Source organism: Mycteria americana, chromosome 17 (assembly GCF_035582795.1).
Source record: "Mycteria americana isolate JAX WOST 10 ecotype Jacksonville Zoo and Gardens chromosome 17, USCA_MyAme_1.0, whole genome shotgun sequence".
Classification (NCBI taxonomy): Eukaryota; Metazoa; Chordata; class Aves; order Ciconiiformes; family Ciconiidae; genus Mycteria; species Mycteria americana.
In genome coordinates, this window is record NC_134381.1 from 13755264 (window position 1) to 13777776 (window position 22513).

The 22513-nt window shown below is 48.9% G+C and overlaps 1 protein-coding gene across 9 annotated transcripts in view; it reads left to right on the forward strand.

The window, feature by feature from the left end:
* MVB12B (multivesicular body subunit 12B) overlaps positions 1–22513 on the forward strand; it is a 75383-nt gene that overhangs the window by 33470 nt on the left and 19400 nt on the right. For 8 of the 9 annotated variants that reach the window (XM_075519857.1, XM_075519861.1, XM_075519853.1 and 5 more), the window contains one exon: positions 3003–3100. In XM_075519857.1, the coding sequence (XP_075375972.1) occupies positions 3003–3100 (98 nt within the window). Of the gene's footprint in view, positions 1–3002; positions 3101–6991; positions 7318–22513 lie in introns of those variants that run through there. The other variant, XM_075519860.1, reaches the window with a different exon arrangement.

Genomic DNA, 22513 nt, shown 5'->3' on the forward strand with positions numbered 1-22513 from the left:
TCGGTGCAGCTCGGTGGGAGTGATGAAATGCCCGTTCATCCTACTTCAGAGATGGAAAGTGGCCATGGAGGGGGGGACGCGGGCCATCGTTTCCAAATGCCCTTGTAACAGCCCGCGTTCAAGCCCCCCGGTGCTGGCAGGCCGGTGTCGGCAGCAGCTGAACTGGCACCTTCAGCGCACGAGCCCCACGAGCGGTTGCAGGAGTGCCAGCCCACTGAGAGCAGGTCGCGTCCCCTCACTTAGCATTTGTGATTCCCTCTGCTGCGAGAGAATACCTCAGTATGTCTTTTAACGTTGTTACGTCTGAAATGGAGAGCAAGCGGGATACCCTGTGGAGTTAGGCAGCGAGGTCTGGATACGTCATCTTCTCCCGCCGTATTTGTGCGTGTGTGGTCACAGTCCCTCGGACGGCGAGCAATTCATTTTAATTACACGCGTGGAACGTGCGCACCGCTTCAGCATATGGCGCTCGTGAAGGCTGGTGCTTGCGTGAGCTGCCATGCACGCTTGTGGCAACTGGGGACTTGGTTCAGAAAGTTTTTTGCAAACTAAGGATTCGGAGCTTTACGGGAAGGCTGCTCCGTAACGGCTCCTTTGTGGTGCTTACGCAGCACCCGCCACGAGCCGCCTGCGGGACTGTCTCCTCGGCCCTCTGGCCAAAGGCATGCTCGTCACCTCCCTCGCAGCCTGCGGTGGTCCAGCCGGCTGGGTGGGGGGTTGTGGAAAAGGGCTGTCCAGGGGGAAGAAGGTCAGCCTCTCCTGCAGCAGAAGCTGGTAGAAATGGGCTTTTCTCTCTCACTCTGCTCAGAAATGGGCTTTTTAAGATCGGCTTTGTTTACTTCCAAAACAATTCCTGCTGTTTTGTTTGAGATGTAGAATGCGGTCCCTCATACAAGCAAGAGAAATTCAAAAGTCTTTTTGTTAGCTGTTTTGGTGCCTCAGAAAGTATTTTTGGATACTGCTATTAAAAAACAAATGAAAAGCGTGTAATGCCCACAGGCAGTGGTCTTCTGTTTTAAAGTGTGTTCATGACAAACCTGCCTCTGCTTGCAAAGAGTCTCATATGGATTGTGTTTTAAACAGCAAACTGTTAGCCAAATTCGAAAATATTTTCACACCATCTTTTTTTGGTTAGAAATAGCTTTGGGAAGCACAAGCAAACTCAAACTGATGTTTGCTTTTTCTTATTTTATCTGTGCTGTTCACCATCAGCTGCATCAAGGTCTAAAAATACATAGTTCTTCACAAAATGTGTCTTGTTTTTAAAGGCAGATAATTTCCAGATGATTTGCTCGATAGATAAAACCTGCTAGCTAAGAATGTGGATTTGAGGCTCTGCTGGAGAATACACAGGGCCCTTTCTCACAGATGGGGCGTTTGTGGGGGGACACAAAGGCCGCCTGGATTTTCTGGCAGGAGGGCGATGCCAAGGGTCTTGCCGCGTCCGGTAGCTCTCGCTCCTGTGAAATGGTAGCTGCTGCCTCTGCTCTCATGCTACGCTAAGCCTCTCTATGAAGAGGGAGCATCTTCATTACATATGGCAACAGGATCCAGAAGATTAATGATAACATTTTATAAAAATTCACACAGACCTGGGATCAGCATTAGAAAAATACAGATTTGAATTAAAAGGGAAAAGCCCGAATCTCTCATCAAAGCATAGGAATCTGTGGGCTATCAATAACGGTTACTAGCAAAAAGTCTTTTCTCACGGCAGACTTCTTGGTGGAGCTCCGTGGCTGGCTGGCAGCCGCGCTGGCCAGACGGGACGGGCAGTGTGACGGCAGAGGCAGAGCCGTGTCCGCCGTGGTGAGCAGCCTTGCTCAGGCTCTCCTGAGCCCCAGCACTCCTGTGCCCGGGCAGCTTTCCTGGGCTGTGTCCCGCCGGGCGGGGGAGCTGGCACGGGCTGTCGGTGCCCTGCCCGAAGGGCTGTCACGTCCATCCACAGTGCCAGAGGCTGGTGCAGAGCAGCTTTGTGGGCAGCCCCCTCCCCGGCCCTAGGGCCTGACGAGAGCAGGGCTTGCTGGGTGCCGCATCCCACCCTCCCACACCACGTGTTCCTGGGAAGGTCGCCCACCTCGTCTCCTAGCCTTGTCCAGGCTTGCCGTGTGCTGGGTTTTCCTTTTAATAAGCTCTGATCCACTGAAAATAGTTTCAACTTCACTTCCATGAGCTCCGCTTTTTCCTATTTCTAGGAAGGTTTAATGGAAGATGGAAAAATATCTCTCTGCTGCAGGAATGCTGGGCAGGGCGTTGTTGGGAGGGAGAGCGTCGTGCACTGCTGCAGCTAGAGGTGACGAGTGAGATTTGGCTTCCCTTTTCTCGGGGCGGGCGTAGGGGAGCTCCGCATGTGCGTCACCCCCTGCCTCAGGGAGCATGGGAGCGTGCAGCAGGCTCTGGGGAGGTTTGGAGCAGGCCTTAGTCATCAAGAGAGTTTCAAAGATCTTATTTATGAACATACTCAGAATTTTTTGGCACGGATAAATCCAAAGCACTTGCTGTTAGCGTTTTCTGCCTTGAAGGAAACGCGGTTGAGTCCCAGGGGGTGTTCGGGCGCGCTCTCGATGCCTTATGTTGAGACTTGTGCTTGCAGAAGGGGGATTGTGCTCTCCAGCCACCGCGCAGGCTGTCCCCCGGTGCTGGCTCACGAGGAGCTGCCGTGTCCTGCCGGAGGGTGGATGACTGCCTCTGTAGCGCTTTGGTTGTTGGCTGAGTCCGGTGTTCAGCGGGACGGAGAGGGCTTGCGCCGGGGTGTAGCCTGTCTCGCTCGCAGCTGGACTGAGGAGCAGGTAAAGCAGCTGAGCCACCCTTGGTTCTAATGGCTGAATTGCCACCTCAGTCTCCTCCTGGTATCTGGGGCCCGCTCCGGCTTTTACAAGCAATGTTAAAATTGATGTTTGCTGCTTAACCTGACCAGAATCGTCCGGCAAGAGCGAGCTGATGGCAGCAGTATCTTCTACTCTGTAGTAACGTCATCTCCGTTTCCCATCTCTCTTCCTTAGGCATATCTCGCTGACGCTGCCTGCCAGCTTTCGTGGGAAAAATCACAGCACTCGCCTGGACTTGGAGCACCAGCACTCAAATTTGTATGCCATATCAGGTAAGCTGGCACACAATGGTTTCTCTGCTCTTCTGTGTAATCAGAAGCGTAACCAAGAAAAGCAGCCCTGCTTGCGCAAACAGCCAGGTGTGTGCTACCCGTGAAACATACATCCAGCTTTTCCTCAGTGCCATTTAAGGGTCGAGAGCAGAAGGGGTGCAGAGAGACCCCAGAAAATGCCCAGGCACACGAGTTACTGGCAGCAAACATTACTGATCACTGGGGAGATCGCAGCCCTCAGGGAGGGTTGCTGCTGCCCGCAGAGGTGCTAGGTGAGAGCTCTGATGGAAAGCAGCACTGACACAAACTTTGCTCCTTATCTGTTTCATGATCGCCACAGGTGAGTCGTAATAGACGACCTCTCTGCCCGTTTCACAGGCAGCTTTGTCCTGCCTAGGAAGGATGAATTTTGTACACGCTGTTCTTTGCTACGCTCAACATACACATTAAAAACAGATGAGATCTTTACTCTCTCCCATTTCTATATTCTGAATACTGGCACTGCATAGATTTGTTTCCCCAGTATTAGGGCAAATTTGAAATAAGATGTTAGGATATGGGGGGGTTCTGCATTATTTTAAGAAGCATGCACTTGCACGTGCACGCTTGGTCTCTCTAGCTGCAGCTTTCTCTCTGGTCACCATTCTAGGCTAGTATACAAGGGCTAGAGCTAGTGATAGTTTCCAGATGTCAATGTGGAAAAAACCTGCCAATGAATAATTTAGCTGGTTTTTATTTTTAACTAGTACTAGTCTGCAGGGAAAATGTGTATTTAAGTAGAGTGGTGAGCATCAAGCCTGTTCCTTCACCCATGCAGGTACAGGTACTTGTTACCGTGCTTCAGGACCACACAGTGGGTTCGGTTTGGAGCTGGGATCCCTGGGAGCTGTCCCTGGCAGCTCTGCTCCTCTGGAGGACGTCCTGCCTTTAAGTGCTTGCTTTCTTCAAGGAGGAGTGAGCTAAAAAGGAACGTAGCCTGGTTCTCAGGGCCCAGGAAGAAATGCCTATGGGAATGAGAGGCAGGGATGCTGTACAGAGTTGTACCTCATGGAGTCTGTCACTCGTGGATGTGCTGAGAGCTGTGGTCTGGAAGCTGTTCATGAACCACAGCAAAAGGACTTTTGGTTCTGCAAGATAAAGAGAAAGGTTAGGTGCAGCTGTGGCACAACAGTGTGTTTACCTGCCTCTTCTCTTACGGGGCTAGCTCATATTCTGTGCTTCAGCTGAGTAGTGCTGGGGTGCAAGAGAGTTTTCCTTAGATTTTTTTTTTTTTGGAGTAATACTAAGCCTGAACAAATATTGTGGTAGGCATTGTAGAATCACAGCTTTCTCTTTGTTATGTCATTTTTGCAAGAGGAGAAAAATACTGGCTTTAAACCCGACTGTCAAAACCTAATGAAAGTACAGTCCCTTCATCTGGCTCAAGGAGATTTTCAGGACAGTTTGGAAATCCAGAAAAAGCAGCAGTGGCTTCAGTGGGCTGTACAATAGGTAGTGCTTGTGCATAATCAGGGAAGAGAAGATGGCAAAAATGTGCCATTCACAGGTTCTTGCTATTAATAGTGAGTGACACTTCTAACATGGGAACATGGCATTAATTCATGTACCATAATCAAAGGGTTATTTAAAAGGTAATCTCTGACTGAAACTGCAGCTTTGGGTTCCTAAATAGATGGAATATAACAATTGCATAATTCTTGTCAGTACTCGTTTTTCTTGTTACTCTCCTGCCCTAATAGATTTAGAAATGTAGGGGAAGGCGTGTTCTTGTGTTCACATGAGATGGTCCTGCATGGAGGACAGAAAGCTGCGCTTTCTCTACTGAGAAGCATCAAATGTGCAAACAGTGAGGCAGCAGCTCTGCATGAATGTTACTGAGAACGCCCCTGCTCTAGGACTTCCCATGAGCTGCCTCTGCTTGCAGTGCAACCTGGGAAGACGACCTATTTTGCAAAGAACGTGAATACTTTACCAGATAATTATAGGCAAAGCACAAAACAGGCCTGCAAAACTGGGCATGGCATTAGTCCTCCACGTTTGCATGAGCACATTTCAGTCAAAGTATATAACTCTCTTTTTTTCCCCCAACTGCACGTTCTCCAGACACGTTGTTATACAAGTTGTTGTGCATACATGTGCTGTAATGGCTATTGCAGCTGTGAATCGTTTCTGAAGAAAGGGTCTTGTCATATGAAACATCCTGTGCATTGGCAGGGATCTTCACGCATAACTCCTGAGCACTGCTGCCTTTTCAGCAGCTGTGATGAGGTGCTGTGACAATTCCCTTTGCGTGCTTAAACATTGCCGAGGTAGATTAGCCCCCAGACGCACTGTGGAAACCATTCCGAAGTTTCCTGTTACGTCGGTGTAGTTTGCAGCCAGTCCGTTTTATCTGCGCTGCAACGCAAGTGCCTCGCTGCAGTGCCATGGCAACGGGAAATTTATTAATGTGCTTCCACTGTCGTCCCTAATTGCTCTGCCGGGATGTGGTTTGCCGCGGTGGGGTCCTGGCTGCAGCGTGCTGCGGGGCCCGCGGTGCCGGGGGAGATGTGGCCGCGTGGAAGATGTGTGGGTCGTGGCGGCGAGTGGCTGGCGTGGCAGGCGAGGTGACCAGGGCTCTGGCGGGTGCAGGACTCCTCTCCGGTCCCCCAGGGTTGGCCGCGCGTGTGGACGAGCCTGCGGGCTCCCTCTCTTGGCTCTCGGCAAAATGGAAGGTTTCCTGGGGCTGGCGCAGGGAAACAAAAGCCGTTATGAACGGTCTCTTATCTTCCCATTTTGATATCGCCTCAGTCTGAATTCTTGTGGTGGGGACAGGATGGGCTGTTTAGGAAGGGAGGGCTGTAAAGGAGGGTGAAATTAAGAGTTGCAGCATGGTCTCGCTTCTCTGTCTGTAGACACCCAAGACTTTCTCAGTAGTCAATGAAAACGACGCTTCCATCTGGGGTTCAGCCTATTTATGGAAGGTGAAATGAATTTTGGCTGTTGAGCTTACTCTGTATCTCAAAATAAATTTTGGCAGAAATTGCCAGATCCCCACTGGAACCGTCCTGTTACTCCTTGGGGTGTGTAATGTAATTATCACAAAGCTGGAGTTGAGGAAAAAATGGTCCTGAAAGTAGTAATTACAGTTTTTAACCAGCCTTTTGTCATTTCCAGTCTTGGCAATGAAACTTTGGGTGACCAGAAAGTTAGGGAGACTCCTCTTTGCACAGTAAACTGGTGAATCTGTCTGTGACAGGGTGCATGTAGGAAACTATTGCCCGGACCTCGCAGCCCCGCGCAGGGAGCCCGCCACGTGCCGCTGCGGCACAGCACTGCTGTCTGCGCTTACGCTTGTGCTGCTGGCATTGTCCTCCGCACCCGGCGGGCTCCCTGGTCCCACCCCGTGCCGTGCGCCCAAGACCAAAAGGCAGAATTACTTCTAAGTTGATCTGCAAAAGGTCTCTGGGTGCTGCTGGGAGCACGGTGCTGAGGAGCTGACAGGTTTAATATGCATGTTCGACCGGGCAGCTGCTGGAAGAAGAATGCCTTGCTCCAGACAGACCTGTCGACAGACTCTGCTCAGTATTTCACAGCATAGTCCTTCTTCATGGCCTTCAGCTTAATTAAGATGTTGTTGTGACTACATACTGCCTTCATTTCAGACTTCAGCGTCTTCTGGCTGCATATTGCTTTGGCTTATCAGAGCCACAAGGACAGTGAGGGAGAGAGGGAGCCCTCTCAGGCAGCCACAGATAATAACGTACAGGGAAAATTCCTGAATGAAGTGAAAAATTATTTATAATAATGGTACTCAAATAGAAGGGAAATAAGTCACTCTAAGGGTATATAAATTTTTATGATAGTGTATAAACAGCCATAGCTTGCCTTGTCTCCCATCTATCCCTGCAGAGAATGAGCGCAACATCTAGCATAAAGAAAAATATAATAAGAAAACGAAGAAATGAATGGGAAGAGCTGGAGGATTGATCACTCGGTGTATTTGTATATCCTGATGTAAAAGGTGCTGCTGACAGGTGGCCAGGTTTCTTCTGTATAAAACCATGTGTGTGCTGTCAGGGCGGTGTGAGCAGCCTTGTTTCGATTGATGAATTGCCTGCTTTCTTGATTAAACCTTCCGTCACTTAAGAAACAAAAAGCCTGTGTTTGGATGGCAGAGTGGGACATGTCAAAAAAATCTGTCTGCTTTACCTTTGTGCAGATGTTGGGCACAGACTGTAACATGTATTATTAAAATGAATGTGGCATTTACTGTGCATTATTTCTTTCCTGGGAGAAAGGACCTGTAAATTATATGCTAATAATAAGCTTTAACCCTTTCAGAAACCAAGAGATTTAGGAGTGCAAATACTCCTGCAGGCCTCACTAATTGGATGGGCTCGAATACCACTGTATCTCTCTCTGAGGTTAATAAACAGTGTGTTTCAGACCGGTATGCTGATGCCTCTTGGGGATCTTGCCTCCAATAAGTTTTCTGCTGTGTAAGTGCCACTGAAACGTAAACCTTTCAAATTACAAAATCTTCCATTGAAAGCCCCCTTCAAATTCTGATTCCAGGCGAAAGCTGTCTCCTGCCTGGGGACGAGGCCGGCAGCGCAGAGGTTGCACAGCCAGCCATGCACAACCTCCTCTGCAGGGGGGACCGCGCTCTGCCCTCCGAGCTGGCAGAGCCTCCCCACGCCAGCTCTAACCCTTGATTTCACTTTCAGACTGGCTTCAACCTGCCAGTTTGAGATGTACTCAACCGATGCATCTCAGGAAAAGCATTAGGGATGGAAAAACGTCTTAACACACCTTGCAGAGCACATGGCAGGATGTTGCGTTGGCAACTAGTGACTGAGTTTGCAAAATGAGATTTTTTACGGTCTCGGCTGTCATTTCTGGGAAATCGTGAGCTGGTCCAAGCTGCGTGCTCCCCCGTGGTGTGGGCTTTCTCTGCTGAAGTCAGGTGGGCAAAGCCATCGCTGGCTGTGGTGTGTGACCCTGCACACTGCTGGGTAGGGTTGTCTTTTTGTACCCTGAAATTTTACTGTAGCCATCTTCTGAGTCCTGTTGCAGACAGTTACATGCTTGTTGGTTGTAGTATACAAACTTACGTAATTTGAATATAGGACAGTCAGTACTCGTACCTTCTCTTGACCTGCGCTCAAACTGTCAAGACAAAAATCGCATTGCATGGAGTGTATCACATACTTCTGCACAGCCCCATCAGAATCTGTGCATTAGAGTCTCTCTGTCCCAATTTTGTGTATGAAACAAGTGTATGAACTTACAGATACTCTACAGCTGTCATCTCATAGCCAGAAACCTAACTTCAGTCATATAATCCTATCTCCAAGGATTTTTGTTCTAGCAGAAACCTGGAGATCACGGGATGATCGCAGTTACCCTTGGATAGGACCGAGTTTCATTTTTTGAACACTTAAATATGGAAACGGTGCTGAAAAAGCAACAGAACAAAAGCAGAACATACTTTGATGTATGTTTGTTGATAGTATTTTCAAATAATGCTTGCCAGCTGTCAGCCCAAAACAATTAAAACATTTGTGCAAGTACTTAAAGAGATAGTTGGTGTTAGCTTGACATGCTGGTATGCCATCCATAAGTTCAGTACCTCAAGTGGTGTTAATCCACAGAAATAGAACAGGCTCCAGAAGCACATATCATTTGTACTGTATAAAAATAGGTAACTGAATTGTATTTTAAAATATGCTTAACAATCTCACACCATTTGACGAGTTCTCAGTTCAGTTACAGATCCTGCAGAAAGTGCTTGTGGACCAGCCCTGGGGGCTCTGCGCAGAGCCCGTCTCGCAGCGGTGCCTGGCAGAGCTCTCGGCCCTGAGCAGGGACAGCAGGGCTCGTCACCCCGTGCCTGTCGCCAGAGCCTGTGCTTGAAGTGTTTGTGCCGTCGGCCTGCAGCCTTGCACGCCGCTCCTGCGTGGAGCTGTATGCCGTTCAAACACCGCTTCTCACTTGTCTTAAATCCTTTCTTAACGTTCAGACTCTATCCGTGATTATGGCTGCTGTTTCCTGACAACGCCAGCGTTCTTCAGTTTTGCTGATACTGAACTGAAGGTGAAGGTTTTCATTCTCCTTCAAAGGACAAACGCCATGTCCTCTGGGTTGAAGCTTACATGTCACATCCCGAAACGTGGCATACGCTTTACCTCCTGATAAAGCAACATTCGCGAATGTGAACGAGGCGGCAATATTTGCCATTCATCTGCTTAGGAGCAGCAGGTTTTCAAAGCAGTTAGTTGATGCAGCAATGCCTTTGCGTATATTTCTTATCTTAAAAAGTATTCTTTTGTAGTTGTCTTTAACTACAGTATCAACACTGTTACTTGTGTGAAGTATTTTTCCCAGGGGAGCTGGACTGAGCACCAAGGCAGGGACACGCGGCCAGTTGCCAGCTTGGCGTTGGCTGGTGCGTGTTTGCCAGCTCCCCGTGAAGAAGGAGGTTTTTGTGGGCAGCTCTTACAGGTGGCACTTTGCACATCTCTAATTTGTTTATTTTGGAATTGTGCACGGATAGTTATTACCTTAATGTTTACCTTAAAGCAGTAAATATTTATTTGAAGAGATGTTTATTGTTATATTTTCTATATAAATATTTCTAGAAAGGTCAGAACAAACTTTGTGATCTGATCGGGTAGCAGGATGGTTTTGTCGCGGTACCTGGCGGACCCTAGGTAGTGATTGGGGCGGGCAAGCGGTCGAAGCAGTTGCCGTCGTGAGGTGGGATGGTTGGGCTGCAGTCGTAGAGGGAAGCGTTCGCAAACGTAGGCTGGTCAGAGTTCTGTCTGCTACATCACCCAGGCAAACTTTCCCAGCATGAGGCCGTTTTGAAGCGGCAGGAGAGTCCCCTGGGGCCAGGTCCGCTGTTGGGGAGCGGGCGGAGGGGCTCAGTCCCGTGGAGCCCGGCTGCGGCAGCGAGGGCGAGGCGAGCCGGGTCCGTCCACGGCGCGGCTGTGGGAGGGGGGGCTCTTTCGCTCCAGTAGGACGTACAGCCGGATCTGGTGTTCATTCCACGCTGGTTTATAATCCAGGTCTCTGGAGGCAGCAGAGGGAGTGGAAGCTGACGTTAATGATCTGGGAAAACATCAAAGCCAGTGGATTCCTGAAAAGGAAACCGAGTTGCTCTTCTGTATTGGATAGCGCAGATCTTGGCAGGGGGGAGTTGTAATTTGTCTGGGTAGCTATTTGTCTGGGTAGCTTTGTTGGAAGCTTTTATTTCACACACTGCTCTTATGGCAGCGCTTTGCTTCCAGATTCCTCCTTCCTTTCTGGAGCCCAGTCGATTTATTCGGCGTGGCTGCGAGGGTTGCTCCGAAACGCCAGCGCGTGGCCGTGGAGCCTGGCTGGGGCCCTGCGGCAGCGGGGGCCGGGGCCGGGCTGGCTGCGGTGGGTGCTGGCAGCTTTGTTTTTCCACTGCTCAGCAGTTGACTCAGGAATGCCTTGTTGCATGTACCCCCCTTTTCTTTTCTTCTTCTTGTTTTTTTTCTTTTCTTCTTCTTCTTCTTCTTCTTGGTTTTTATCTTTTCTTCTTCTTCTTCTTGGTTTTTTTCTTTTCTTCTTCTTCTTCTTCTTCTTCTTCTTCTTGTTTTTTTTTCTTTTCTTCTTGTTTTTTTTCTTTTCTTCTTGTTTTTTTTCTTTTCTTCTTGTTTTTTTTCTTTTCTTCTTGTTTTTTTTCTTTTCTTCTTGTTTTTTTCCTTTTCTTCTTGTTTTTTTCCTTTTCTTCTTGTTTTTTTCTTCTTGATTTTTTTCTTTTCTTCTTCTTCTTGTTTTTTCCTTTTATTTTCTGGGGTGTTTCTTCTTTTTTGTGTTTTTTTTTCTTTTTTTTTCCTTTTCTTCCTTTTTTTTCCCCTTTTCTTCCTGACAAAAGAAGTCTCTTTCAGAGGTCTCTCTAGATTAAGAAATGGAAGAAAAATTAAAGATTTCATTACATTTCAGTGCCCATACGTCAACTTCTTTCGTGTTGCAAAATGTCAGGTTATCTATGCCACAACTGCCACTTACTTCTCTTCAATGTACATTTTCTTTTAAAAGATACTGTATCTTTTATCTGTATGTAATGAGGACAGACATTTTAATCAGAGGTTAGTCATTTATTTTTGCAAACTATTGTTTTGCTTCATCATTTTTGCAGATAATTAAATGGTTCGCTTGGCACACTGTGTCTGCTTTATTAAAACAGGTAATTTTGAAAAAAAGGAAGATGCTATTTTTTGGATCACTGCACAAGAATTGCTTTTATCTTCATCTTCCAGCACAGTTTCTGGTGGTTTTGCGATACCCTCCTATGTTCAAGTCTTTTAGTACACTCTGCTCTCTAAAGGCAGAGGCCCTGTGCTACATTTTACTGTCGATCCAGATTCCCACGTGTACGTTCCTTGCGCTTCTTAAGAATAGAAGCGGAACTAAATTTACTTTTTGTGACACAGAATTTTAATCAGGATGGTCCAAAAAACAGACAAGTTGTGACACAAGCTTTATTCTGCGTTGAAACCTCTTTCCTGGGGCTGAGATTAAAGTCAGCCTGTTCTTTGCCCTATTGCAATTTCCAGTCTTTGGAGTAAGAGACCTGGATAATCTTCAAAATATAAAAGGGTCTATTAATATCCAGCAGTTCAGGGAGACTGAAGTCTCATCTAAAAAGCTGCAGCGGTGTATTTCAGAAAGGGAAGTGTAAGTGTTACTTAATACTATATTTAATGAGATTCAAAGAAGTGTATTTCTTATTAAATGCGCTCATCCGTGGTATACAGATTCTTTGCGTGCTTGCTGCTGCAGTGTGCCGTCCCGTGTTATCAGTGCTGCGCTCAGGCAGGCTTGGCCCAAACGGTGAAAGATGAAGCCACGAGTCCTGCCGCCTGTATTAATTTTTCAGACGTGATTTTCCGATTAACCCGCTGTCGTCCGAAGTGGCATTCTTTATCTTCATCATCTCACTTCTGCGTGCTTGTACAACAGCGTGACAGCTCTGGCTGTGGTGCTGCTCTTCCTCTTGCGTTACCTCGGCTGTCCCACACAGCTGCAGGCTGGCACGGGAAGCCTTGCCTTCTGCTGTAACGTACCGGACGTACAGACTTCGCCCATTTTTCTCAGACCACACGTCACCTTCCAAGGAAGCCACTTGTTGATCTCTGCCGAGAGGATTATCTGGCTGCTACCCCCGAAGCCTTGTATTATGTATGAGCAGGTGTAGCGGCAGGACGGTCCCCATCCCGGTGGCACGGGCAGTGGCGAAAGCGTAGGCGCCAGCGGCTCTGAGCCGGCGGGGCGTGCAGGGAGCATCCGAAAGCGAGCGGCGGCCGGAGCAGGGCTGTGTCGAGAGGGAGGGCGATGCTGGAGGGGACCCCCCCGATGGCGGGCTCTGCCCTGCCCCTGCTCCGCACACCCAGCAGCAGTCGTCGCAGGGGCGGCTGTGGCAGAGGATGAGCTGGCGGGACTTGCACCGGTTGCTTGTGGAGCACAACCTTTGAGGCGGGCTGTGCTGTATTTGTTTTGCTTTTCTGAGTGCCATAGTTTAATTTTTTTTTTAAATAGGAAGCCGCTCTGTGGTTTGGATATTTAAACAGTTATTAACCAAATGACAATTAACAGATTGCATAGACAGATTTTCTTTTCAAAACCTCTGAAATTGAGTACAGTTTGCAAAACTATCACGGCATAGTAATGACAATGAATTTTGATTTCCCGGAACTGATATTAGACTCCTTATTAAACTATGTGCATCTGCTTTTAATTTACTCCAAATAATTGGAAAATGCAATGAAGCTTTCCAATTAAAGCACGGCTTTATGCTGTTTAATAATACCCCCATAATATTATAGCTTATGAAGTGACAGGTGAGTTGGTGTATGAATAAAACATAAAGGCAGCAATAAGGGACAGAAAACCGGAGACAGTTGTTGGGGATTTTAAATGCTGGATGTAATTTGCATATATTAATCTCTTCTTTTCAGCCTTATCAGGCGTTCTTCAGTATTTGAAGTTAAAATAGCGTTGACAGGCGGGAGTACGCTTAGTTTTTTCAAGGATTTATTACTTGTATAATTTCTGATCTTTAATAAGCAGATATGACTGATCCTCATAGTTCTATAGAAATCGGTTAATTGTTCCAGATGGCGTGTACTGATTATGCAAAATTACTTTTCACACCATTTTTTTTTTCTGATGGAGTTTGGAGTAAAATTAAATTTTTTATAGCCTTCTTATCATGCTGTTTTACAGTGGTTTTTGCACAGAAGTTGAATTTAATCTACTATATTACATTGACCAGCAGAGTTATTCTAATGTAGCATTCTGTGATTTGACAAAGAATAATAGAACACATTGCTCATTGTTCGTTACTGTGCTGCTAATAAAAAGGAGTTCTAGTGCAGAAAACCAGGCTGTTATTTATGAAGAATGCTTAATTTGCACAGTTAAAAATGCAAAATTGTTACAATGAGATGTTCTCTCTTTTGGATAGAAGACTTGGGCAGAACAAATGAAAATAGTCTTGTTGCTACAGATTTCATCTAATAAAGAAGGATTTTTTTAAATGACTGGTGTGGCTAGGCTGTATTTTATTGGGAGGAGCCGTCATCCAGGCAGCACGCTCTGACTCCTATCAAGAGGTGTCACTGGTGTTTTCCCTGATTATTGTCATCCGGATATCTCAATGGCATAATTTCATAATTGAAAACATTTATAAAGGTTGTTGGGCTTCATTTATCTAATGAAAAGCTGTTTATACAAAATAAACCACACATAAAGCCCTCTTGCTAATAAGGTTATTGCGATTCGTTTTGGCGGTGACTCAGTCGTTGGAGGAGGCGTCCCGCTGCCTCACTGTCCTGGCCGTGCCGTGCCGGCTGCCGGCGGTGGGTGCCCGTCCCGCAGGCGTGCCGTGGGCAGGGGTTCCCGCAGCTGCTCTCGGTCCTGCGGAGCAGGCGGGACACTGTGATGGGTGTTCACGCGCTGCCGCGGGTTTGTCCAGGAGTGATGTCAGGCCCTGGTTGATTCTGGCGTTGCGTCCCATCCCTTGTTGTGCCGTGCCGTGCCGTGCCATGCCGCAGGCAGGCGTGAGGCGCTCCGCTGGGACAGCGCTGCTGCCTTCTCCTGACGGAGGCTTGCGTGGGTTTGCTCGATTTTCCTCCCTCGGGCCAGCCGCGGGGGCACGGTGGCCGTCACCGCGAGCGGCCTCGCGGTGCGAGGGTCCTGCTTGTCACTCGGACCGGGCTTCGTCCTGGGGTCTCTGCCGCCACGCTTAGACCTCTGTGGAGGGGCTGAAGGGACAGTCAGGGGCCGAGTCCAAGACATCTTACTAATCTTTGCGAAGCAAAACAGCAAATGTTTAAAAAATGACCTTGTGGTTAATGGAATTAAAATCTCCAATTAAATTAGAAAAGTGGGGATACAGTAAATGGACTTTTATAAAGAGTGCTTATTTTTAACTCAATAGAAAAAAGACAAGTAATTAACTCAGCCATTAGAAAGCTCAAAATTTCTCCCGTCTCCTGTGGAACTAGAAAATTGTTTTGTGTATACTCTTATATATACGAGTAATATATATGGAGATGACTAATGGTATAAATCAGAAATTATTAGAAAATATTTGTTCTAATGAAGTAATAATTTGGTAGTAATGCTTTTCATCAGTGTAGCTTAAGGCTACATTAAGTGGACAGACTTTATATGGATTCTCTAATTTTAATCTTCAAAATGCTATCTAATGTCTCATTAAGACTTGCATATAATGTATCTTAAGTACAGTCATTAAATATAGTTTAGGGAGATTTATGTTCAGATATTGCTTAAAGATGTTTTAATAGGCCCATTTACTCTGATGATATTAATGAGCTCTTAACACATATTAAGCTTCTAAAACTAGTGGTATTCCTCTCGCAGTGAGCAAAACAACTTAGGAATTGTAAATGAACTGGGTGCTCCAACAAGGCTGTTCCTCAGCTGGGTCTTCAGGCACCCTCTCCAATCGGTTCAGCTCCGTAGGCGTCGGGCTGCGTCCCCGCTCTGCTGCTGCGCGCTCCCCGAGCGTTCCTCTGAGGCGCGGTACCTGGGCCCCGGCAGGGTCGTTCGGACCTGCTCATCGTGCGTTGTCTCCCGGGCGTGCGAGGGCTTAGCGGGCGTTGCTGTTGCTCCCGTAACCGCGTATATGGCAAAAAATGCAGGTTGAGAGTCGGCTAGACCTGTGTAAATATCTGTAACACGTTAGGCAAATTTGGGTGTATATCTACTAAAACAAATAAATCAGATACTTTAAGGAAAGAGCCACGTACAGACGTGCTTTTAGATAAATTCTGCTTTTTGATCATCTGAAGTTAAGATGCAAGAATTGTAATTATGATAATAAAAACTGTTCATTCCCCTATTGTCACTTTAGTTCCAACTCAGAAAGTTATTGCAAACTAAATTCTCTGGTTTCATCACTCAGCTCTTCTTAAAAAATCCTTCTGAGTTCAGAGACTTTTATAATTACTAAATTGGTTTGTTAGAAGGAGATAATAGCAAATTTCTTCTTTTCATAATTGGACATTTCTTCCCTGTAGGCTAATGTATGTGCGGCACTTGCATGCACAATAAGCTGTGCTTTTGAAAAGCTGTAACTAGCTAATAAGTGCTGTGGTGTCATCAGAGAGTAATGGTTTGCTGATTAGCATAATTAATGACAAATGGTGGTGCGGAGCGGGTGGATTGGTTTAGCAGATGATGAATGCGCTGCAGCCGAGGCCGAGTCCTGCCAAGGCGGCCGGGCTGGCTGTCGGCGGCAGCTCCCGGGCAGGTGGGCCTCCTTAGTCCCCGCCAGCCTGCCCCTCGCGCCCACCGCCGCTCCTCGGCGGCTCGGGGAGCTCCGTGGGACGAGCCACGCGGCACCGCACGGCGGCTCTCGGGCGCTCCGCCGCCTGGCCGGGCAGCGCGACCGCAGCCGGCTGGCCGCTGACCCCGTGCGCTCGGGGCGGGCGGCCTTCGGCCGGGCGCTGCGGGCACGGCCCGGCACCGACGGGAGCGGAGCTGTGCCCGGCTGGGCGCTCCTGCGGGCCGCGAGCCGTCCTCGTCCTCCGAGGGCAGGAGGGAAGCTGCGGGCGGCCGTCCGCGCGGCGAGACGGGCGCATTTATCTGTGACTTGATTAATCAGGGCTAATTTGCATTCGCAAATGAGACTGATAAAAATGGAGTTACCTTTTCACCTTTAACGGGGAGGAGGGATTATTTCTAGGTTGTCTCTTTTTTAAGTGATAAGCAACTCTTTTACCAATAAGGATGAAAATACTTAATTTGCATTAGCAAAAGAAGCTAATTATTATATAGTTAATTAGCATCTGGAAATGAGGATTATCTTAATTACAAAGCACAATTTCCTTAATAGCTACAAAACTGTAAGTTTGATCTGTGTGGAGATTGGTGACTATTATTATGTAATTAGTGATCATATTAATGGCGCAGTGTATTTAGATATAATTTGCATATGCAAATGAAATTTACCTGATAGAAATATGTGGCTCCACTAATGACTCTGAGCACTTAAAAATTAAATTACATTAGGAGATCTGGATCCTGAGCTGCTGTGCAGTGGCATGGTGGATCTCCTCCTGCGGAAGAGCCTTTGGCCCTGCGGGGCCGCGGCTCCGTGGTCCGGCTGTTGGCAGGACGAGGAAACCTCCCCCGTCTTGTCGGCTCCCCAGACCTCAGCGTTAGGTGCGGCCTCCTGCAGCTGGGCAGCGTCTCACGCGGCACGGCCGTCGCCCAGCCGTGCTGCCATCCCCTCCTGCGCTGAAGGCTTCAGCTTTGGGTCCTTGTCAAGGCTCTTCTGGGTAGAGAAGTGTTACATCACTGGATGGTGGGAGCGCGTTCTGTGCAGCAGTGAGCTCTCGGGCAGGAGGTGGGAGTCCCACATCCTTTGTAGCCGTGCTCGTGATGAATTTCTGCTTTCCATTCGTGTTTAGGGGTGCCCGTGGTATGGAGAGCACGGTGCTTTCAGGACAGCTGGTACGTCTTCTTTCCCCTGCTTTTAATGGAAGCAAAATGCTGCCTGTGTGTTTAAAAAAAACCTAAAGTTCTTTGTTTGAGAGGGTGAGAGGGTGCTGTTGAGGGTGCTGTGCACCCTTATCTCCCCAGGGAGCCCTGCGGGGCAGATGTTGGTCGCCCAGTGCACAGCTGGAGATCGCGCGGTGCTGGTGCTGGGCAGGATCGCAGCTGTCGTTCCAAGTGTGAGCGTCTGCCACTGCCTGGTGACCTGGTCCCCGTCCAGAGAGGTTTTCGAGTCGGGGAGCCCAGTACCCTTGCAGTGACAACCTCCCTCCCTTGTTATACAAAATCACACCTCCGTAGGTGTCTCAGCAGAGGAAAATCAAAGCTTCCAGGGCCAGGTATTGTAACAAAATGCAGTGTGTTTCTGTAATATACCCTGCTCATAACCCGCAGTACTGAAAGGACTAAAGTGCAAAAAATACCAGTGCTGGAAGGAAGCAGCCGTTACCCAACAGGATGTTTCTCTCATCAAGAGGGAGAAATTTACAGCTGCCGGCCGGGGAACACTGCAGCTATTGTGGGTGCTTCCTGAGATGCTTTTTGCAACTGCTTGCTCCAGCCCGAGTCCTGCCTGCCTGCGCCTCCCTGCCTCTCTGCAGCAGACAGACATTACATGTTTAATGACTTCCAAGGAGTCTGTCTATCATTACAGCTAGAGCTGAAAGTAATTGAAAAGCGTCTGTGTTTCTCTTCAGCGCGGAGGCTGGAGGAATACCTCCGCTTCGCCTCCCTGTCCGCGAGCGGGACCTGCCCCGGCCCTGCCGCAGCCCCGCACAAGTGCCCTGTTTTGTATCTGCTCTGGTCTAATTAATTAAGGGTTGTTGCTTGGAAGTAGCACATGCTTAGGTGTGATCTTTGAAGTTTAGTGTGGTGCAGAGACTTCAAAGGGGACATTTTATTAAAAAATAATAAAATCAAGAGCTCCTAAACACTTGCAATTTGAAGAGCTTGTTTGAAGTCTCTCCATGTTCTCTGGTGCTGATACAGCCGCAGCGCTGAGGTACTACTTAGCCGTCACCATGCAGTACTTAACCTTCACTTTATTTAAAAAAGAAAATAATCAAAACCAGGAGTATTTTCTCAAGTGTTTTCGTGGCTTGATCTAGCAGTAAAGAACTAATTGTGCCATGTCATGAGCTATGCAGGAAACAGAGAAAATCAAGGCTGACAATCAAATTAGCAAAAATGAAAATTTAGTCCAGGTCTGGTTTTTTAATCAAAGTTGTTTCAAGACGAACAGGAAAGCTGTAAACCTTTCCCATCGCGGAGGCTTCCTTCCACAGCCCGGGAGGCCCCTGCTTTCCCGCTCACCGCACCGAGCGTCGTGTGGTTCGGTGCTGCTGCCGTCCCGCTGCCTGGCCCAGGCCTGGACACGGGGCCGGGGCATTCCCGGCTGGGCCGTGCTGCCACTTCCCCGCTGCCCTGTGACAGCTCCCTGCCACGAGCTCCTGCTCCCGCCGGGAGCTGCGGGACCAGCGGCGCAGCTGCCCCCAGAGCGGGGCGCAATTCTCCGGGGCCATCTCGTGAACTGGGGCTTGTGTCCTGGTCCCTTGGAGCTGAGCAAGGGGAGAGGTGCCGGGCCGAGCCCTGCACCTTGCCCGCGGGCCGGCCAGGGGCTGCTGGAGGCACCTCCAGGGCCGGGTGCGCGGGCAGAGCCCACGCAGCGCTGCCAGCCGAGCCCGTGACACCGGTCACTTGAGCAGAGCACAGGACCATCCCGGCCGCTCTGGTCTCTTCTCATCAGCGCGTTCGACTAACAAGGGGCCGCGCAGGGCCGGCAACCCACTGATCCCCTCAGCACAGCCGGCGACGCCGGCCTCTGCGGGAGCAGCACAGATGGCGAGCCCGAGCGACAACGTAAACTGCAATATGTCTCGGAGACGCCACCGGGCTGCGGCTGGTGTGTCATGTCGTGGTGGTCTGCTGGGCTGGGGACAGCTCTGCGTTCCCCTGCCCCTCGTCCGAGGGGTCCCTTACTGCGGGGCTGCTCTGGGTGAGCTGAAAAGGGACTGGAGAGGAGCCGGAGGAGCCGGGGTCAATGTCTCAGTATTTGGGTACTTTATTAAATAAAGAAGCGTGTGCATTTTGGGGGCGGTGTCTGCAGCCGGGGAGTGCAGCCTGGGGCGGTCGCAGCGTTCCCGATTGCAGCCGGCTTGGCAGGAGCTCGCGGGAGGGTTTGCTTTTGTTTTCCCCCTGAGGTTTTGCTCTCATTAGTGATTTGGAAATGCGGAGTGGTGGTGTTCCATCTGGGACTTGGTGCACGGTAGCACAGAGAGCACACGCACATGTTTACTATTCAGACTGCTATTTAAATTACTGTGTACAGAAATACAGAAGTAGGAGGCTTAGCTGTACATTATGGAGAGCGTGGTTTATTTTGAAAAGCTTGCATCCTTCTCTTGATGCGTTGCAGACTGTTGTAAAACGTTTTGTCCATACTTCTGAAGGACTTTCCCCTGTACTGAGATCATGTAATGTGCCTGGGTTCATGCAGGTTGTGCTGTCACGCCTGTGCTGTTCTCCACGCGCGGGTGTAAAGGCCCAGGCGTGCAGAGCTCGCGCAGGGGCGCTCGGCGGGAAGCAGAGAGGCGCGAACGGGAGCCAGAGCTGTGCGCGTGCTGAGCGCGCAGCATGCCGGGGGGCTGCGGCAGGCTGGGAGGGGGTGCGAAGGGGGGATGTCCTGGTCCCTGCCTGACCAGCCTGCCCTGGCCAGCGCAGCGCTGTCCCACCGGCTCCCCGCGGCTGGTCAGCCGACCCAGGTAGCAGCGCGGGTCCTGGCGTGCCGGCCGGCCGGCCGGGAAGGGCCGTGCCGCTGGCAGGAGCAGCCCTGCTGGGCGGGCAGGCGTTGGACCCGGCAGCCTGCGTGCCCTGCAAGGGCTTGGGAAGTCCCTGTCCCGTTCCTTGGAAAGCCATCAGCCTAACGCTGTCACCCTGAGTTAACATTCACGATTGCGGAGAGCGGGTGTTCCCTGGGGGAGAGCCATCTCCATCCGCTGTGGGGTGACCCCGTGGCTGAGTCACAGCCTCGCCCCGCGCAGGGCACCGCTTCTGATGGCGAGAGCTGTCTCTCGCCCTCCTCGGCCTGGGGGACAGGACCGCACGTGGGCTGCGCTTTCTCGCGTACGTGGAAGTGGCGTTTGAAGGGCCCTCCCTCGAGCTGGGCCGTGTGCCGGGCGGCAGCAAGCTCTTCTGGCGGGCGGCCTTGGTGTCCACGCAGGACGGGGGCTCGCGCGTCCCTCCAGTCGAACCGTGGCTTCCCTTGGCGGGTGCGTGCAGCCGCCCGGGCCGAGCGCTGCCGTGCCAGCACTCTCTGCCAGCCCCCTGGTTCTTACCCGCTTCCGAGTTCCTCTGGTGTCATTTAGCTGAAAATTAAGTTTTCTCGAAACAGGTGAGCTTTGCTGGTTTTATGGTGTTGCTGTAGGCTGGTTTATGAGATATTCATCTTGGTAAAACATAAACACTCTTGCTAGTGTTTCAGGTCTGGGGAAAATCTGAAGACTTTTGCAGTATTACAGAAAGCTCTTTCTAAAATCTAAGATCATTTAAATTTCAAAGGTGGCAATAGTAAATTCAGTGTTGGGGTTTTTTTGTTGGTTTGGATTAGCGATGCTTAGTTTTCAAAGTCATGCAAGAAAATGTTTTGCAAGGGATTTATTTATTTAAATATTTCTAATATCGGCAGTTGAAAATTCAAGTGTAAAAGGCCATGCAAAAATAGCAATAAAAAAATCTAAAGCTGTAAAAGCTTATGGTGAGAATTTAAATGCAGAAACAGCTGTTACTTCCTTGGGAGTTGAGGTATATAAACTCTTCCGTGGCTGTGTATCCCCACAATAGTGGTGTGAAGAATTAGCGCTCACTGCAGTGTGCAAACTGAACCCGCCAAGCACTGAGGCAGCTATTCATCTATACCCAGGAGCTAAATATGACAATGTTAGCATTTTTCATTTCCCCGACGTTACCATTAATAAAGCAATGATCCAAAAGAAGCTTTGCTGAGTCTGTTCTTTATGCTTCCATCACTCACGACTAGATAATTTCACACAGGATCGTTTTTAAATTAAATGACGATAAAAGCGCTCTGCTGTCCTGTGTTCACTAGTTCATAGAAGTCTATCAAGTCATTAATGTGTCATGACAAACTGCTAGTTGGATACGAGAGTAATTAATTATTTGCATAAATAACAGGTTGAACTTCGTGCTTTGAACCGCAATGACATATGCGTCGCATCATGGACATCTTGGAACCTCTTGCAGAGAGTTCACGGGAGGGGTGAAAGCTGAGCCGGGCGCGTGTGCAGTCGCATCCTCACGCGCTTCAAACGGTCAGGAGCTTGGCTTGAGTTTTGATGCTTTTTGTGTTCCTAAGTTCTTCGTTAATGGCTGTTTCAAGAAAGCATCTGATCATTGGAGATTTCAATGAACAATTATACAGATTTTCATAATCACCATTAATCACCACATATTTTTCAAGATAATTACAGCAATTATTATTTAGATTCCTCTTTTATGTGCGCATTGTAGAAAAGAACAAGTGCTTATTACGCTGGGTAGTGTAGAGAACTATGGTCTGAAATTCTTTGTCATCCAGAAACTCATTATGTTAGCTGATGCTGCCTGTGAAAGTTCGTCAGCATGTTTAAATTAGGGTAGCATTGGCAGGTCTGATTATTTAAATCTGGTAGCTTTGCTAAAAATATAGTTATTCAAGAAAGATGAATTACTAATGTGACAACTGAGATTTAGTTGGAGTCTACAGCACAGAAGGCAGCATCTATCGTGCGCTTAGAGGAGGGTGACAGTACTTTTTGAGATTAAAGAGAGAATTTCTAAGTGAGCTAACAAGTTGTATTTATAGAGCACGGTTTTGTGGCCTGCCCTTTAGAGGCTGAGAGTAAGTCTTAGTAAATTATAATGAAGAAGTAGCCACTGGTTAAAAGTTGGTCGGGGCTTTTGGTGGTCCTGTACCCTTTCGGGTGCCCCACTCACCGGAGGGGTCCGGCCTCCTCCCGGCTGCCGTTGGGGATTGACAGGGATGCCATCCTTCAGGGTTTGGTTTTAGGAGCGTGGTTCTGGCTGCTGGCTCCTCTCAACTCTTTAATTGCAGTGACTGAGCTAATTGGATGTGACCCCCAGGGAGGAGCTGCTCCTGGGAGACAGCAAACAGCCGTTGAAAACATTTCTCTTTCTGAAATCCCTTTTTATTTTGTTCCGTTTTGAGGGAGAAGAGCGCAGGCACCTCCCTAATCTGTTGCAGATGCTGTGGGTGTAGTTGCACGGGGAGAACCTGCTGCCTCCTGGATTCAGCCCCTCGGTGCCGGGCCCCGGCGCTGTGGGCGTCCTCCCAGCGGGCGAGGCTCTGCGGGCGAGGGG